Consider the following 19311-nt stretch of genomic DNA (forward strand, 5'->3'; position numbering starts at 1 on the left):
GAGGAGTAGAGAGAGTAGAAGAAGAGGAGAGAGGGAGGGAAGGAGGCAGGATTCAGCTTGAAGCTACCCAATGAGACCTTCCCTGATGTGAGGGTTAGTTTCATGCATCAACTTGCCTGGGTCCGGGGTGCCTGGATATGTGGTGAAACATTATTAAGGGTATGACCTTAAGGATGTCTCTGGATGGGAATAGCATTGTATCTGTAGACACTGTAAAGCACAATGTCATCCCCAGTGTGGGCGGGCAGCATCCAATCCATTGGGGGTCTGAATAGAACAAAAAGGTGAAGGAAGGGAGAATTATCCCCCACCCCCCCCACCCCCGTCCCAAGCCCCAGCTTTCTCTGTCTGCCTGACTGCTTGAGCTGAGTCCTCTCCTGACCTTGGACTAGAACGGAGACCAGTGGCTCTGTCAGTTCTCAGGCCTCTGGACTCAGACTGGAACTACACCACTGTTTTCCCTTGGGTCTCCAGCTGGCCAGCAGTAGATACTGGGACTTTGCAACTTCCATATAATGTGAGTCAATTCCTTATAATCTAGATGGATGGATGGATGGATGGATGGCTGAATGGGTGGATGAGTGGATGGACAAACAGTAATAGATATATAGAATACATATCCCCTGTGGGTTCTGTTTCTCTGGAGAGCCCTGGCTAATATACCCATTTACCCATTCTTGTATAGCTTCTACCATTACTCTGTTGCAGGACCTCACTTCTTTCTTTCACGGTGCCTATCACCACCTTCATTACAGTCCTGTCTACCTGCTTGTTTTATGTTTCCCCCGCAAGAACAGAGGCCAAGAGAGGGGCGCCTGGGTGGCTCAGTCAGTTGAGCATCCAACTCTCGGTTTTGGCTCAGGTCGTGATCTGGCAGTTTGCAGGATCGAGCCTGAATCGGGCTCTGCCCTGAGAGCACAGAGCCTACTTGGGATTCTCTCTCTCCCTCTCTCTCTGCCCCTCCTCATCTCTCTCTCTCAAAATAAATAAATAAACTTAAAAACAAAGAGGCCAAGCGAGCAGGGGCCCCGTCTTCTTATTCAGCGCACACCCACGCTGCCCAGACCAGTGCCTGGCCCTTAGCAAGCGACGGTGGGTCTTTGTGGAGGCAGAGATGGGAGGGAGTAATGGAGGAAGAGCACATAAGGAATATATTAGGAGAAACAGTGGAGAGGTGGTTCCCAGAAACACCCAGGACTTCTCTCAGGCTCCCTCAAAGTCTCAGTCCCCAGCAGAGTCCAATGCTGCTGACACCGTCGCCCTACATTAACCCGCCAGGCACATGACGTGGCTTCATATTATCTCTGAACCCAGCGCCGTCTTCCACATCCAGGAAAACACTGCCTGTCACAAACTATGCTCCAAGGAAATGTAACACACACCCTAAGGCCACTGATGGAGGTTTCTCAGAGGCCAAATCTCTGGGGTTTTTTTGTTTTTTGTTTTTTTAGCATTTTCTTGGTCCAGCACAACTTGCTTTTTGGAATCCTGGCCTCGGGGGAAAGTTTACCACAAGTTCTGGAGGTGAAAAGTCTGGACCCGTGCCAGCACAGAGACCAGCCAGGCATTAGCTGGCTGAGGAGGGATTCCAGTGGTGGGGGGACTGGGGAAGGGGCCGGGGAAGGGAGACAAGTGGCTGTGTTTCAGGGGAAGGAGTGATGGGGCACAGAGGCCAAGGAGACTGTATACAAGACGGACCCTCCTTCCTCTACAAGTTGCTTCCTCTCGGGCTGAGGACAGGGTGTGACCTCTGTCAGGAAAAGTCTTCCCCACCTGCTCACCAAATTACAGCGACAAACGCCCTTTGGCCAGATCTTAGCTTTTCCCTCGGTGCCACTTTAGCCAAATGGGGGTCTGTCTTGTGGACCTCCAGAGGCTGCCGAAGCCCGGTACGGCAGAAGTCCACTCCAGGGACAGGGCCCTGGACGTGAGTCCCTGTCTGAGCGGCTGCATCCCAGGACGAAGAGGCTGCTGCTCAGTGTCCCAAGCCAGGCCAGAGAACAGATGCACAAGCCAGCTCGGTGGTCAGAGCTGCAAGCGTCTGCTCCCCCCGGCTTGGGGTTCAGGGTCAGCGGGGAAGCCTCTCTCTACCCCATTCTCGAACCTCAAGCCAAGAGGCAGGTCTCTCCAGAATCCTTCCTGGGCTCGTCCACCCCTAAGGTCTTAAACTCTGAGATGGGAGGTCCCAGCAGGCACCCGGGGTGTGTGGCCAGGTGCGCGGCCAGGTGCACGGCCAGGTGCACGGCCAGGTGCACGGCCAGGGGCAGGTGCTGCTCTGGGCACCGCGGGTTGACTGCTTCCCACTTCCAGCTTCCCCTCTTCCCGCTAGGCTCGGAGGGGAGCCCCGCCTGGGCTCTGGCAATCCAGGAAGGGAGGGGGCGGCTCAGTCGTCCTCATCCTCGTCCTCCTCGTCTTCGGTGTCCTTGTTGGGGGCACATCTCTGGAAGCACTGCACCACGGTGGCCAGGAAGAAGCTGGAGATGATGGCAGCGATGGACACCGCCACGCCCGAGAAGATGATGATGAACAGGTCCGTGAGCGACAGGCTGAACCTACACTCGCTGAAGCTGGCCTCGGACAGCTCGTGCAGGAATATCCTCCTGTTCCCCAGGGGCAGAGAGCACTGGATTTCCTCACGGCCTGTGAAAGAGGCAGGGGGAGGGGTGAGAGAGAGGTCTACAGGGTTGCCTAGAAGTTGGCAAGGCGAGTGCTTACTGAGTGCAGAGCAGGAGTGTTCCCCCAGAACGGAAGAGGGGAGGGGATTGATTGTATAAGCTTTTTTTTTTTGTTTTTTAAAGTCCCAGAGTAACCACCATGAGAAAATCCGAATGCCTTGGTCTCCCCTGCCCTGCTCTTAAGGTGTGGAACTCTAGGTTTTGAACCACTCAGATGGTGATAGAAGGGGAGATTCAAGGTCAGGGCCTCTGTAGACCTTCATCCAGACCTGGGTACTATGTGGCCTTGGGGGTGGCGGGTGGAGGAGGGGCCAGTGCAGGGGGAGGGGAAGGGGGGTGACAGTGCCCATCCATACAATACGCTCCAGTGGGCAACGTCACTGCTAGAATCTTCTCCGTCATTGTCCTCAGGGCACAAACAGGGTTAGCACAGCACTACCCTAGAAGGGTTTTCCTGCGACAGGAGTGGGGAAAATAGGCTATATGTGAAGGAGGGCTTCAAACAGCAGGTACTGAAGCTTCTGCGAAGCCTCCGTGTTTTTCATAACCACCTGAAGAGTGCTTTAAGATGTGAGTTCCCCCGGGGAGTTTGAGAGCTTCCGGGACATCCACTCCAGCTGTGCCCAGAGGAGCCCTTGTTAACCTCTGTGTTATATATTGAGGGTCCCCTTAAGATTTCACTGGAAGAGTGTTTGGCTCATTTAAAAAGGAGTTTCATATCCTCCAGTCCAGAAAAACAAGGCATCTGAGTACATGTGAGAAAGTGCTTTAAAACAATAACCATGAATGGGGCGCCTGGGTGGATCAGTCGGTTAAGCGTCCGACTTTGGATTTCAGCTTAGGTCATGATCCCAGAGATTAAGCCCCACGTCAGGCTCTGTGCTGAGCGTGCCCTCTGCCCATCTCCCTTACTCGCATGCCTTCTCTCTCTCTCTCAAATAAATTAATTAAAAAAAACCACAATAACCATAAATGCTAACTAGAACTTACCATGGGCCAGACGCTATTCTATGCACTTCACATACAATAAGACTCCTCATCATGCCATCAGGGGAAGAGAGGGAGACAGCTATGAGGATTGCAGGTGGGTGAATTCTACACCCTCTGTTGACTCAGTAAGCCCAAAGGAAAACTTGCCCAAGGCATGATAATCTGAGCACCATAAGGATGGGTCTCCAGATACTCGTTTATTCATTCAACCCACATTTATTGAGCATTTTATCCTGTGCCAAGGGGTTGGTGATAAACAAGCCCCCCCCCCCAAAAAAAGGCCCCTACACTCAAAGAGTATCAATTCTAGAAGACAGACACTCATTCATGCATTCAACAAATGTTTATTATCTACTATATACTTGGCCCTGGGGATACAGCAGTGAAAAAACCTAATGCAGCTTAGGCTTAGACAGTTGGTGAGTAGATAAAAAAAAAACACATAAATGTTAACATGACACACTAGCATGAAAGGATGAGCGTCTGGGACAGAGGACCGTCTTTAGATGGGTGTTCACAGGGTACTATTTTAGTGAAGATCTAAAGAATGAGATGGAACCAGTCATGAAAGACCAGTCTAGGCAGAGGAGACAGGAAGTTGGCAAAGGGTTTGGTGTTTGGGGAACACCACGTAGCCAGGGGCAGAAGAGTGAGCAAAGGGGCATTTAGTATGAGCTGAGGTGGGAGAGGTGAGCACGGCTGGAGATGAAGCCCCCAGCTCACCAGGGTCTCCAAATGAGTATCACGAACAGAGTCCCCACCTCTACCACCAACCTGGACCAAATTGTATCCCCCTGAAATTTCTATGTTGAAGACCTAACCCTCAATGTGTCTGTAATTAGAGATAATAATGGGAGATAATTCAGGTTAAATGAGATCAGAAGGGCGTGGCCCTAATCTCATAGGACTGGTGTCCTCATAAGAAGAGGAAGAGACAGGGGGCGCGTGGGTGGCTCAGTCAGTTAAGTGTCCGACTTCAGCTCAGGTCATGATCTCACAGTACATGAGTTCAAGCTCCACATTGGGCTCTGTGCTTCAGATTCTGTGTCTCCCTCTCTCTCTGCCCCTCCATTGCTTGTGCTCTGTTTCTCTCTCTCAAAAATAAATAAACATTAAAAATTAAAAAAAAAGAGAGAAGAGGAAGAGACATGGGTCACCTGGGTGGCTCAGTCAGTTGAATGTTCAACTCTTGATTTCGGCTCAGGTCATGATCTCAAGGTTGTGGAATCAAGCCCCACATCAGGCTCTGCACTGAGTGTGGAGCCTGCTTAAGATTCTCTCTTTCTCCCTCTGCCCCCACTCCCATGCTTGTGCATGTGTGCTGTCTCTCTAAAATAAATAATTTTTACAAATTAAAAAAAAAAAGTAGAGTTGGGGCGCCTGGGTGGCTCAGTCGGTTAAGCGTCTGACTTCGGCTCGGGTCATGATCTCGCGGTTCGTGAGTTCAAGCCCCGCGTCGGGCTCTGTGCTGACAGCTCAGAGCCTGGAGCCTGTTTCAGATTCTGTGTCTCCCTCTCTCTCTCTCTGACCCTCCCCCATTCATGCTCTGTCTCGCTTTGTCTCAAAAATAAATAAACATTAAAAAAAAATTTATAAAAAAAAAAAAGTAGAGGAAGAGATCTCACTCTCTCACAGATCTCACTCACTGTCTCTCTCTGCATGTGCACGGAGGTAAGGCCATGTGAGAAGTCTGCAAAAAGGTGGCCATCTACAAGTCAGGAAGAGAGGCTTCACCAGAAACTGACCATGCCAGCACCTTGATCTGGGACTTCCAGACTCCAGAACTGTGAGAAAATACATTTCTGTTATTTAAGTCACCCAGTCTGGGGTATTCTCTTGTGGCAGCCCTAGAAAACTACTACAAACTCTCACTGGACATGAACAAAAGATAAAGACTCGTGTGAGTAGTCAGCCAGCAAAGACTGTTTGTTACCAAGTGTAATCTACACATCCTGACTGATACATAATATGAACTATATACAAAGTCGAGTTACTACCATGATTTCACAAACTTCAGGTCCAAGAAAATGCTTAATATTAAAATGCATAAAAAGATCAGATCATCTGTTTCTAATCTGGAAGAGGGGAGAAAAATAAAGCAGTAGAAACTAGGACTCATACTGCACTTACTATGTGCAAACACTCTTCTAACTGCTACGTACATACTGACTTTTAATTCTTGCAACAAGTTCATGAGGTAGGTGGTACCATTATGCCTGTTCTATGGATGAAAAAAAACTGAAGCATCAAGAGTTTTCACAGCTTGCTTTTAGCAACACACCTTCCCGGAAATGTGAGGACACCATTGCAGTAAGGACACTGCAGGACACTTACCTTTGGCTTCCTTTCAACTTTCAGGAAAACCTTCAACTCCTCTCTTTTTCAGTGCCTCCAGGTTTCAGAAAGGTGGCCCTCAACCCATATCCCGAATTATCTGAAAGTCAGAATGATCTCTTCACATCTCACTAATTAGCTGGCTTCTGTACTGCAAAGAGCAGCTTGCTAATTGCACGGCAACCCAGTGACCACCCTTTGGGTCTTTATTTGCATATCTTTCCTTCCCCAGCTCAGAAACAGAGGCTTCCTCCCTCCTTGGGTCTTGGCCCACCTTTTCTGTAATGTACAGCCAACCCACTGGGGCTGATGCTCTCCTCCCCATGGGAACCGTTGCCTGGCAACCAGCCTTACAGCACCTCCTCTCCCTGATTCAATGCCAACCTTATATCCCCAAGGGATTAGCTGGACAAAACTCTGTGTCTTTCTCCAGGTATGCTTGACTAGTTTTTGACTTTCTTTTTCTGAAAGAAGCCAAAGTTGGTTTTTTTTTTCAACATATGAAATTTGTTGTCAAATTGGTTTCCATACAACACCCAGTGCTCATCCCAAAAGGTGCCCTCCTCAATACCCATCACCCACACTCCCCTCCCTCCCACCCCCCATCAACCCTCAGTTTGTTCTCAGTTTTTAAGAGTCTCTTATGCTTTGGCAGAAGCCGAAGTTTTGTTTACTTCTTATGAGCATTTTAAATGCATTTGAACAGAATAGGAGAACTTGAAGACAGAGTTATATTGGGATTCCCTTGTAGACACTGTTTTCTTCAATGGAAAAGTGGAAAAATCCACTAACCTGCCTCTTCTAAACACCCCTTCCCCCGAGCCAAAGATGTTATGAACATAAACAAGGTAGACGCAAATGGACTCCATGAAACACAGTTTCTAACTCTAAGATAATACAGTAAAACCCTGGATTGCGAGTAACTTGTTCGAGTGTTCCGCAAGACGAGCAAACATTTCTAGTAAATTTTTTTTTTCAACGTTTTTTATTTATTTTTGGGACAGAGAGAGACAGAGCATGAACGGGGGAGGGGCAGAGAGAGAGGGAGACACAGAATCGGAAACAGGCTCCAGGCTCCGAGCCATCAGCCCAGAGCCTGACGCGGGGCTCGAACTCACGGATCGTGAGATCGTGACCTGGCTGAAGTCGGACGCTTAACCGACTGCGCCACCCAGGCGCCCCAAGTAAATTTTAACCTCATAAACGAGCGATGTCTTGCAATACAAGTCGTATGGGACATGATCATCATGTCACGTGATCACAACTGAACCAATGGTTCTTGAAATTCGTTTTGATATACAAGTGCTTTGGATTACAAGCATGTTTCCAGAACGAATTCTGCTTGCAAATCGAGGTTTTACCATATTTGTAATCTTCAAACCCGCAACGGGTCACTGTTATCTAGAGAAACTTTCCAGCAGTCCCTGTCTTCAATAAGCTGTATTCACTGGAAAACAACCACAACAGAACAACACCAGCCCACAGCACCTGCTGTTTAAACCCAACCTTGGCCTGCCAAGACTCCTTGAGTCAATTCCGATTTCTACGTTGTTTGTTGTGCCTTGAGATTAAGCTTGGCATTTTTACAAAGTGACCCTTTTAGAAAATGTCATCTCACATTTCTCTGCGGCTGGAAGAAACAGGCTTGTTTGCCAAACGTCACATGCAAACCCACCAGGGGTGAGGGACTCTGGGACCACAATCGATGGAGCTAACACGGTAAGATACACTGTCTTCATGGATTTTCGTAGCTCAGGAAAGGCAGAGGAATAAAAAAAGTCAGACAAAGAGCGTTAGCTGGGCAGACAAGGCCCAGGAGAGGGGGCAGGGCATTGCTGCCAGAGAGAGCGTTCTGGAGACGCGTTCTAGGCAGGCTGCAGAACTCAGGAGTCAAGGTAATCTGATTTGGGGGATCCCGTCCCCTCTTCTCCCCTGCAGGATCTTACTCTAGACCAGAGCTTCTCACCCTTGACACTATTGATATGTTGCATCAGATCATTGTTGTTGGGGGGCACCTGGGTGGCTCCGTCGGTTAAGCATCGGACTTCGGCCTAGGTCACGATCTTGTGGTTTGTGAGTTCGAGCCCCGCAATGGGCTCCATGCTGACAGCTCAGAGCCTGGAGCCCTGTTTCAGATTCTGTGTCTCCCTCTCTCTCTGCCCCTCCCCTGCTCACGCTCTGTCTCTGTCTCTTTCTCTCAAAAATAAACATTAAAAAATTAAAAAAAAAAAAAAAATATATATATATATATATATACTTGTAGGAGAGCTATGCCACACGGTACAGGACGTTTATGAGCATTCCTGCCCTCTACCCACTAGATGCTGGTAGCACCCCACCCAGTATGACAATCACAAATGTCTGCCAACAGTGCCACATGTCCCCTGGGTGGGGGGACTAAAGTCCCTCTGGTTGAGAACTTCAGGTGGAAGTGCCTGGAAAAGTAAGTTACCTTCTAAGGCAGGGCTATTATTCATTGCTGAGTTTAGTTATTAAATGGCTTTCTTTGATTAGGGCATGAAACAAAACAAGCGAAGCTTTATGCTAGAGGCTGTGAAGCACACACCAAAAAGAAGAGGAAGAAGAAGAAGAAGAAGAAGAAGAAGAAGAAGAAGAAGAAGAAAGAAAGGAAAAGAGGAAGGAAGGAAAGGAGGGAAGGTGGGAGGGAAAGAAGGAAGAAGAGAAAGACACAGTTCAGGCCTCAAGGACTTTAGGTCTAACGGGAGGGTCACCAGGACAGGGTGAGTGGAAAGGCGGGTGGGCATGGGCACGTGAGGGAAGGGAAGGAGTCGCTGGGATGTCCCTACTTGATTTGGAACGTTCTCCCTCCTTTCCTGACCCGCATCTCTTCAGCTGTCCGAGTTAAGAACAGCAAATAAAAGCCAACACAGATACAGCACTTTGTGTATGCTAGATGCTGCAACTGGGGTTTTACACCTGTCAGCTTAGTTAATCCTCATGCCAACCCAATGAGCGACCTACTGTAATTATCCCCATTTTACAGATGATGAAACTGAGGCACAGACACATCAAGTGTGACTTGCCCAAGGCCACACAGCCAGGGATTGACAGAGCTGAGAGTGACCCCAGCCAGTCTGGCTCAAGTCCACACTCTGACCACTACCCTGCCACACCCACTCTCCCGGGGCTGCACAGCCCCACCCAGCAACTCAGAACAAGTTCCCTTTGGGCAGGTTGTCTCTTAAAGAGACTCTCTAGAACTCTCCAGCAACCCTCCTGTTCCCACACCCTGACCTAGACAAACTGGAGAAGTCTCCCTTGTCAGGAGATGGGTTCTGAAATGCAGGCATGGAGGGACAGCCTCTAGTGAGTCTTAGAACAGACCCCCGGCTCATGGTCATGAGCATGAAATAAAGGGATATCTGAAAAGCTCTTAACATGGCGCCTGGCCACCATTTGTGCTTGAAAAAAAGTGTTAGTTTTGTTCAGATTTTCAAGGTTTCAAATTGTGCCCACACCTGACTCCAGATATCTGAGGAGGGTGCTTGCATTAGTCAGGGTTCTCCAGAGACAGTTAATAGGGTGTGTGTGTGTGTGTGTGTAAAGGGATTTATTATAAGGAATTGGCCCCCATGATTACGGAAGGTGACAAATTCCCAAATCCACAGCCAGGAAGCTGGAGACCCAGGAGAACCGAGGGTGTAGTTCTAGTCTGAATACTGGCTCAACATTCAGGAAGAGACGATGTTTCAGTTCAAGTCAGAAGGCAAGAAAGAAAGAACTGATGCCCCAGCTTGAGGCCATCAGGCAGGAGGAGCTCCCCCTTATTCACAGGAGGGGAGGGCCAGTGGTTTTGTTCTAATCAACTGATTAGATGAGGCCCACCCACCTTGGGGAGGACCCTCTGCTGTACCCACTTTCCTGGTTCAAATGTTCGTTTCATCCAAAAACACGCTCCTGGGCACACCCAGTAATGTCTGCCCAAATATCTAGGCCCATCACAGTGCTCTCTGTGCTTTTCCTCAGCAACAAGAGAGAAGACATTTTTCTCATCATATTAGTCTGAGGTGGAAATTAAAACGAAATTGTCTTCTGTCCTCTACTTGCTTGGAATAGCTGCCAAGAGGCGGAAACGGCTCAGGGTTTAGCAGTGAGGAGAACGGACGATCTGCACGCCCAGAATCATCCTCCGTCTACAGAGGGGGTGGCGGCTTCTCCTCCTTCATCTTCGCTCCAACCTTCTCCTCCTCCTCCTCCTCCCTCTCTCCTCCTCCTTCTTCCTCTTTGTACTTTTCATTGTGGCCAACTCGACACGACACAAAGCTTACCGTTTTGTTTATAAGTACACAATTCAGTGCCATTACGTATATCCACGATGTTGTACAATCATCACTACTCTCTGTTTCCAGAACTTTCTCATCCCCCAAACTCCGTGTCCAAGAAACAATAACTCTCCCCTTCCCCCTCTCTGTCTTCCTCATCCTACTGTGTCTATGAACTCGCCTACTCATATATGTGAAATCATACAATATTTGTCCTTGTGTGACTGGCTTCTTTCACCAAACATAAGGTTTTTAAGGTCCCTCCATGTGGTAGCACGTATCAGAATTTCCTTATTTTTTAAGCGGAATGGTCTTCCATTGCAAGGACACACCACCTTTGTTTGTCCATCCATCTGTTGATGGACACTGGGTTGTTTCCACCTTGTGGCTACTGTAAATACTTCTGCTGTGAACATCGGCATATAAAAAGCTGTTGGGAGTCTCTGCTCTGTTCTTTGGGATATATACTCAGAAGTAGAATGGCTCGATCACATGGTGATTCTACGTTTAACTCGTCGGGGAACCGCCATGCTGCGTTTCACAATGGTGGCACTATGTTACATTCCCACCAGCGGTGCACGAAGGTTCCCATTTCTCCACGTCCTTGCCCACACTTGTTATGTGACATTAAAATAATAATAATGGCCATCCTAGTGGGTGTAAAGTCTTATCTCATTTTTTGTGGGTGTGATTTTGTTCTGCATTCTTCTAACGACTAGTGACATTGAGCATCCTTTCAGGTACTTATTGGGTTGCTCCTTCTTTTTAAATGAAGGCCATAGTCTCCTAAAGAGACTCTATGTGATATTTCATCAGGGATTAGCAGCCATAGTGCAAAGGGCTAGTCCCAAGGGAGTCAACACTGAGTGGAGGGTAGGGCTGGGAGAGCCCAGGGGAGACCCACTGGGCCGATTTCTGAAAAGAGAAAATATGCATAACCTCCCATTCAGTATAATTCACCTACACCTTCCTGAGCTCTCACCCATGCCCTCAGTCGGAAGGACATGTGTGCCCGTGTGGGGGTATCAGGTGTTGGGCACCTACTGTGTGATACAGAGCATACCCCTTAACACACGTCATTCATCGCTGACTTCCCTCTGGGAGGTGAGCGGGAATATGCCCAGGGCATAGGCGAGGAAACGGGGCTCAGAAATCGTTGGCAATTCTCCTATTAAGTGATGGAGCCAGAATTCGAGCTACACTCGGTTTTATTCCGAAGCCCGTGTTTTTTCCGTCTGCCTACGTTGTCTGCAGTCCTGAAGAAAGTGAGTTCCCGGGCCCCAGGACATTAATAATCCAACAAAGGAACCAGAACTAAAAAACACGAAGCCACCGGAAAGGAAGATAATATACAGTTGGAGAATCTGCAGGGCTTCACAAATTGAAGAATGAAGAGACAGGGTGTCTGGAAGGTCTCGTGTGTTCTCATCAATATTTATGGAACGAGCGAATACCTTTGAGTTTGAGGGATTATTAGAGCGGAATGCGAAAGGCCTTGCACACAAGAGGCGCGGGTGGAATCTGAAAGTGTGGGTGGGTGTTAGATGCACCTCAGGACTAGGATGGAGCCCCCTAGATATGGTACCTTCCCAAAGGACTGTCTCTTGGCGGATGTCGGGCTGTGTGTGGAGTCACCGCAGACTCATTGCCAGGAATTGAGAATTTGGATTAAGAGATTAAAAATGGCGGCCTATGAAGGGCACCTGGGTGGCTCAGTCAGTTAACCGTCTGACTGACGGTTCAGGTCATGATCTTGTGGTTTGTGAGTTCGAGCCCCACGTCGGGCTCCGTGCTGACAGCCAGAGTCTGGAACCTGCTTCGGCTTCTGTGTCTCCCTCTCTCTCTGCCCCTCTCCTGCTCACGCTCTGTCTCTCTCAAAAAATAAATAAACATTATAAAAAAAATTTTTTTAATGGCAACCATGAGCCCCACTCAGGCTGCATTTTTTTTTTCTTGTCAATGCGATGGTGGTGGTCTTTTAAGAATCTAAAAAAAAGGGGCACCTGGGTGGCTCCGTCGGTCAAGCGTCCGACTTCAGCTCAGGTCACGATCTCGCGGTCCGTGAGTTCGAGCCCCGCGTCGGGCTCTGGGCTGATGGCTCAGAGCCTGGAGCCTGCTTCCGATTCTGTGTCTCCCTCTCTGCCCCTCCCCCGTTCATGCTCTGTCTCTCTCTGTCTCAAAAATAAATAAACGTTAAAAAGAAAAATGTTAAAAAAAAAAGAATCTAAAAAAACAAAACAAAACACCACAATTTAAATCAGGAGACCAAGCGGCATAGTCATATGGACACAACTGTCAGGCTGCCATAATGAGACAGGACACATGCCGTGAGCCTCTTCACTCATTCGTGTCACCCGGCTGGTCCCCGTGCAAGCATCTGAGTGCCCCCGGGGTAGTGGGCTTCTGTCCCATGTCCCGTGTCCCAGAGGCGGCCCTGGAGTGAAAGGCATGTCCAGAGGTTGAGGCAAAGACCGTGTGCCCGTGATAAAGATCTCTCGAGAGCCTATGGTCTAGAGCTGTGGTCCTCAGGCTTTTGGATCTTATATGCTGGTAAAAAAAAATAAATAATAAGAAACGGAGAGATTGACATAGGACAGCAGTTTATAATTCTGCCCTGTGAGGACATGAAAAACACACTATCATCATCAACAACATCGTCGTCGTCATCATTTTATTTTTTATTTTTAATGTTTATTTATTTTTGACAGAGAGAGAGACAGACTACGAGCAGGGGAGGGGCAGAGAGAGGAAGACACAGAATCCGAAGCAGGCTCCAGGCTCCGAGCTGTCAGCGCAGAGCCCGATGCAGGGCTCGAACTCATGGACCGCGAGATCATGACCCGAGCTGAAGTCGGACGCTTAACTGACCGAGCCACCCAGGCGCCCCAACATCATCATTTTATAAGAGAAACCTTTGTACGCCATTAAAGTTAGGAAGGGCGGGATAAAAGGGAACAGCAGTAAATACGTTGAGCCTTAAGAACAACTCACCGCAACGCCCTCATTGTTCTCATTTTGCGAAGGGTCCGTGCGTGCCTGGACATGTGACCACGGTTCCAGGGCCGCCTTTGGGAAGCACCATCTACCACGCTCCAGGGCCATATTCCACACTCCATTTCTCCTGGACAAGTGCTAGGAGATCGCTTCCTTATTCTTCGAGAGCAGAGGTCTGCAAACCACAGCCCAGGGCCACACCCTCCTTCTTCTGCCCCTCCCATATGTGTTTGTGAGCAAAGACATATTGGAGCCCAGCCAGGCCCACAGGTTTACACATCATCCAGGGCGGCTTTGCACTACAATGGCAAGTCTGAGGACTTACAAGAGACTGTATGTCTCGCGAGGCCTAAAATATTTACCATCTGGCCCTTTCAGAGGAGGTTTGCCAGTTCCTGTTCAAAACTCAGTGCACGAAACGCCTCCTGTGGGAAGCCTGCCGTGAATGCTACCTGTGTTCCCCCTTCCCCTCTCCTCCCTGCCCGCCCCCATGTCTCCTCCACGGGGTAGGGGGGCTGTGATTACCACGTCTGCACCCACAGCTCCCAGCTTCGAGCTGGCACACAATATACGAATGTCACAAAAACCAAGAAAATCCACAACAGGTCAGAAATGTCTAGGTGGGAAGGATCCTAGCGTGTGATGCCTGGCCAGGGTCCCGAAAGGTGGGCTGCGGGTCGGTAAGGGAGGACCGGTCTCTCAAGAAAGCCAATCAGGAGCCACTCACTTGTTAGTGACAAGGCCACAGAGCTATCCGTCAAATATGGGGTTTGTTTGGTGGACAAAATCTCTCACAGCTGGGCTCTGGAAACATTAACCCATCAGGTTCTTAGTGGCAAAACTGTTGGGAGCTACCAATTTTTATGACTCCTCGACCTTCTTCAATGACATGCATCCCAGATGTGAACTCTTCCTACTCATTACAGGTAGTTAGCCGTGTAACAGATACTACCTCTGCAAGAACACCCGTGACAGCTGATGGGCTCAGCGGATAACACCCTTCCCGCCCTGAGTCTAGAACTGCGTGGATGACGTGGGATCCCGAGGAAGGAGACCAGACAATCGGTCTCGTTACTGCAGGGGCCTCGGAGCTGCCCTGATGTTTTTGCTCTACAGGCTGCCCCAGTCCTCCCTTCAGCAGCCCCGAAGTGTCTTTTGCAGAAAAGCGCTCATCCCATCATTCTTCTGCTCGACGCATTTCCCTCCCAAGCCTCTTCATCTGTCTCAAAGTGAAAGCCACGATCCTTACTGCCACGCCCCCAAACTCCTCAGTGCACCTTGCCTGCCATCCCTCAAACACCCCAAGCACAGGTGACCTCAGGGCCTTTGCACCTGCTCCCTGCGTCTGGCCCACTCCTTCACTTTCTTTGTGAAGTGCTCAGATGGCGCTTTATCAGAGACGCTCCCCCTACTCCACTCCCACCCTGATCCTTCTCCAGCCGCCCCCCAACGTGGCTTTAGTTTTCTCTATAGCACTCAGCACCGCGTGAACTCTGACGTATGTATATACTTGTTTATTTTCTGCTTCCCTGCCCCTCCCCACTCCAATGTGAGCTCTGTGAGGTCAGGCTTTTGGTTTTATTCCCTCCTGGATTCCCAGTAACTAGAACTCTCAAAACATGTTTTTGAATGAATATATGAATAGAGAGAGGATTGGAGAATGTGGCTTAGCTGTACAGCCACGAAGAGTTTCCTAAGCCATCTCCTGTGACAGACAGACCGTCCCACCTGATGTCCGATTGTGCTGGACAAGCACAGACCCTTCCCCTGCAGGACAAAAGTCCTTCTCCCCAAATTCAGCAGCAGATAATTCTCCGTTCCCTATGATGGAAGAGAAGCTGTGTTTCTCCCACGCTTCTCCCTCTGGAAGGCTGGAAATTCTCAGCACTCTTTGGGCACGGATGGCGTGGGAACAAAGAGCCCCCACAAATAGTGGGGGCAGATCAGCTAACCCCCTGGAGGAACCCCAACGCCTGGTGCTCTTCTAAGCACTCTGCACTGTCTACGCTGCTTTAATCCACAAAACAAACTCTGGGGCAGCACTGTGACGACTGGTTCGCAGGTAAGGAGACAGAACAGTTGTGTTACCTGCTTAAGGTCATGCAGCTAAGAAACGGTAGAGCCAGGATTTGGCATCAGGCAGTCTGACTCCAGGGTCTGTGCGGTCAGCTGTGACCCTCCCCCCGTTGCCTTCAAAATGCTCCCACAAAGTTCTTGCAGGGGATACTAAGCCCCAGTGGGTCATATAATTACGCCAAGGCTGCTCGGTAAAAGTGCAAACCCAATTTGGAATCCATGCCACCTCCAGAGGCGGCCCCAGCCCAGGGGTCTCAGTGGAAAGAACATACAAGGTCATGCTCAAGGATCTGGGTGCTGTATTTGTCTCCTAGGGCTGCCCTGACGACTTACCACAGACTGGGTGGCTTTTTTTTTTTTTTTTTTTTAAGTTTATCCATTCATTCTGAGAAAGAAAGCATGGAGAGGAGGGGCAGAGAGACAGAATCCCAAGCAGGCTCTGAGCCGTCAGCACAGAGCCCGCTGTGGGGCTTGAACTCATGAACCGGGAGATCATGACCTGAGCTGAAACCAAGAGTTGGACACTTAACTGACTGAGCCGTGCAGGTGCCCCCAGACTGGGTGTCTTCAAACAAGTTTACTCCCTCACAGCTCTGGAGGCCAGAGTCTGTAAATGAAGCCACAAGGCCAGGCTCCCTCTGAAGGCACAAGGGGAGGAGAGGTCCTGGCCTTCTCTGGTTCTGCTGGCTCCAGAACTTCCCTGCTTTACGATGGCATCGCTCCACCTTCTGCCTCTGTCTGTCAAACCTCCCTCTCATAAAAACACACCTGGCGGAGGGTGCCTGGCTCAGTCGGTTAAGCATCTGACTTCAGCCCAGGTCACAATCACAGTTCATGAGTTCGAGCCCCACGTCAGGCTCTGTGCTGACGGCTCGGAGCCTGGACCCTGCTTCGGATTCTGTGTCTCCCTCTCTCTCTGCCCCTCCCCTGCTCCCGCACACATGTTCTCTCTCTCTTGCTCACTCTCAAAAAAAAAACGAATAAACCTTAAAAAAATAAAAAAAGAAACACCTGTCATTGGATTTTAGGGCCCATCCTAAATCCAGGATGATCTCGTCTTGAGATCCTTAACTACATTGGCCAAGACTCTTTTATCAAATAAGGTCCCATTCACAGGTTCCAGGCTTTAGGACTTGGACATATCTTTGGGGGGACACAATGCAACACACTCCAGGTGTCTTATATGGGGGACAGTCCTCTCCTGCCCTTTGGCTTCTCCTCCTCTGTGTCTCCTTATTTGGAGGAAACCTGGCTCCCAGGTTTCATTCTGGGCAATCACCTCTCACCCCCCTGGGGGCTTCTTAAAATGCACTCTTTTCTGAGCTTGCTTCCCGGGCTTCCCTTCCATTGTGTGAACTCCCCGACATCCCTGCAGTGAGTCCCTTCCTCGCTTATGTCAGCCAGAGGTTGGCTTCTGCTGCTTACACTCAAGAGGCCCCACAAGTGGACTGCACGAAAACGGAGTTCAAGGGTGAGCTCGACGCCCATGCTGTCAGCCTCTGTTTCCCCGGCTGTAAATCAGCTGGCTCTCCGCAGCTGTCCTACAAAAGCATGTGCTCCGTGGCCGCCGGGTCCTGAGGGGGTGGAGATGTTTCGGTGCATCTCCGCCCCCTCCTGGGGAGACGACACAGCGGAAGGGCCCCGCTGACGGGAGGTTGAGCTCCTACCTCTGTCTTGCTAGGGGGTTCCCTCCCATCCACATCCACCGTCCGCCGAAACAAACTGGGGTCCAGCTCATTCCGGCCGAGGCCAGAAGGACCCCACCACTCCTTCCCTTCAGAAACATTTCTTCCTTCTCCACGGGGCGCACTCCAAAGGGACATGCCTCCTTCCTCGTGCAGGGTGGCCAGCGCCCCGCCCGCTGCCGCTCTGTCCCCTTGACTGATGACTTCTCCCAGCAGCTGACACCGGAGCTGGAGAGGGTGAAGAGCTGCCACTCTCCCAAAATAGATGGTGACACAGCGGATGGTAGATTGAGATTAATCTCTTGCCCCTTGCCAACAAACAGGCCGGCGGCCAGAGGATCTCTTGGGGCCCTTCCCCTGATCCGGCCTCCCGGGAACTGCCTAATCCAGATCAGCGATAGGCTGTCCGAAGCACTTTTTGTCATCAAAAATATTTTTTTGTTTTCCCAACTCCACTTACGCAAAGCCCGTGTATACACTGAGAGAAGAGAAATAAACAAAAAGAAGCAAGATAAAAGGACCCATAAATACATGTTTAACACACTGGCTTATACCTTTCTAGATTTTTTCTGTGCGTATGTGTACATAAATCGTCCAAGTAGGGATCTACTCAGCCACTCTGTTGGATAAACATACTGGGAACCTCTTTCCATTCGACCAGTATAATTACCAAACATCATAAGTAACGGTTGCGGGCACTGTATTATGTAGACGAGTCATAATTTACTTACACAATCCTAGAACACTCTTCCAGAGTGACTTCTTCCTAGAGGCAATCTGCTATGGGCATCGATGCACACATTCTTAATTATCTCCCCGCGATAACATTCTCACAGGTTGAAGACCGTCCGCTGAACTTGTGCCAGTGATGGGATTTTGTCACTTTTTCGTCTTGGCCAATCTCATAAGCCATAACAGAGCACAATTATTGATTTAATTTACATTCCTCTGATTACTAGAAGAGCTAAATGTTGTATCCTGTGCTCACTGACCATTTGGAGTGGCTCTTTTGTGAACTGCCTGCCCAGGTCCTGTACTAAAAACTTCACAAGGCTTATCAAGGGGTGAGAAGGCCCTGGCACCAAGGAGGGTTGGGGAGAGAGTGCAGCTGACTGTCTCCACCCAGCCCACTGCCAGAGCTCCAACTTCCAGGGAAGGGGCCTCCGCTCCCACCCCCCGGGAGGAAGGACCAACCCCTGGGCATCCGTCCCACTGCCCTTGGCCAGCGCTCACCCTCCTATCACTCTCCTCTCCTGCTCTCCGGAGTAAGAGAGCTCAGTTTGGGCTGGTGAAACCCTGCCAGGCCCTGCTTGCCAGCCTCCCGGAACTCCAAACCCAAAGGATCAGGAGACAGAATCACCCTTGTGTTCTTTCACATGCTCAGCCAGACTTCTAGCCAGGGCTTCCTGATTTCACAGCAGCATAGAAGGTTAGATCCAAACGCATCTGTGAGTCTACCCCCACCCCACGTCTCCCCTTTATTTTACAGATGAGAGGTCCAATGAAGTTAGACACCCTAAGGTCACATGGAAGCTGGATGGAGCCCAGGTTCTCTAACTCCTAGTTTTGTGCTCTTTCCAAGCACCCGGCTCTTAGTTTACTATGAGCACCCGAAGTTGTGGGTACCATGGCCCTTGCTGTAGGCTCTTGGTGTCACAGAGGAAGACTTCTCAGCGAGGCCTCCCTGCATGGACTGCAAGGGAGCGGGGCCCTGGGAACGGCAGCTCTAATTTCCCGTAGTGCTGGCCTTTGTTCCCCAGCGTAACTTTCATTAAATATGGGCTGCTGCATCAGGGGAAATTCCCAACTGTCCTCCCTGTCTCAGCCACAGACACTCTGTCTGATTAAGCAATCAGCTCATTTCTACCAGGGGAAGATGCACCGGCAGCGTCGGGTCAAGGGCTCCTGCTCGGTCCTGGCCCCACAGAGCATGTTCTGTAGAATGGGCAGCAGAGTGCAGTCGATCCTGTGCCAGGGTTGTGACTCCAGCCTAACTGGCAGCCCTGGACCTCAGGACACCCACGTCAGTCACTGCACATGCACAGAAGATCGACAGACGCACAGTGCAGTTTTCCCAGCCTGTCCTCCTCCTGGTAAGAAATGAGCAGAGATGATCACCGAGGGCTGAAAATCTTATTCTCTGGGGAGGCAGGCACTCACTTCCACTGCCACCACCTGCACCACCATCACTCATCATCTCGACTATCACCATTACTACTTCTACCACCTGTCCCATGGCCACCATCCCACATGATGTCTCCCACCTGTCCCGGC

The 19311-nt window shown here is 50.0% G+C and overlaps 1 protein-coding gene across 2 annotated transcripts in view; it reads right to left on the minus strand.

Annotated features, from left to right (window-relative positions):
- Window positions 1-1214: 1214 nt before the first annotated feature.
- Window positions 1215-19311, minus strand: part of LRRC38 (leucine rich repeat containing 38) — a 35857-nt gene continuing 17760 nt past the window's right edge. The window contains exons 1-2 of one of the 2 annotated variants that reach the window (XR_006221155.1): window positions 6000-6273; window positions 2558-2640 (exon numbers count right to left, since the gene is read on the minus strand). Coding sequence is in view for 1 of the 2 variants with exons in the window: in XM_007083792.2 (XP_007083854.2) it covers window positions 2384-2640 (257 nt within the window). In the remaining variant the exon portion in view is untranslated. Of the gene's footprint in view, window positions 2641-5999; window positions 6274-19311 lie in introns of those variants that run through there. The other variant, XM_007083792.2, reaches the window with a different exon arrangement.

Source organism: Panthera tigris, chromosome C1 (genome assembly GCF_018350195.1).
Source record: "Panthera tigris isolate Pti1 chromosome C1, P.tigris_Pti1_mat1.1, whole genome shotgun sequence".
NCBI lineage: Eukaryota > Metazoa > Chordata > Mammalia > Carnivora > Felidae > Panthera > Panthera tigris.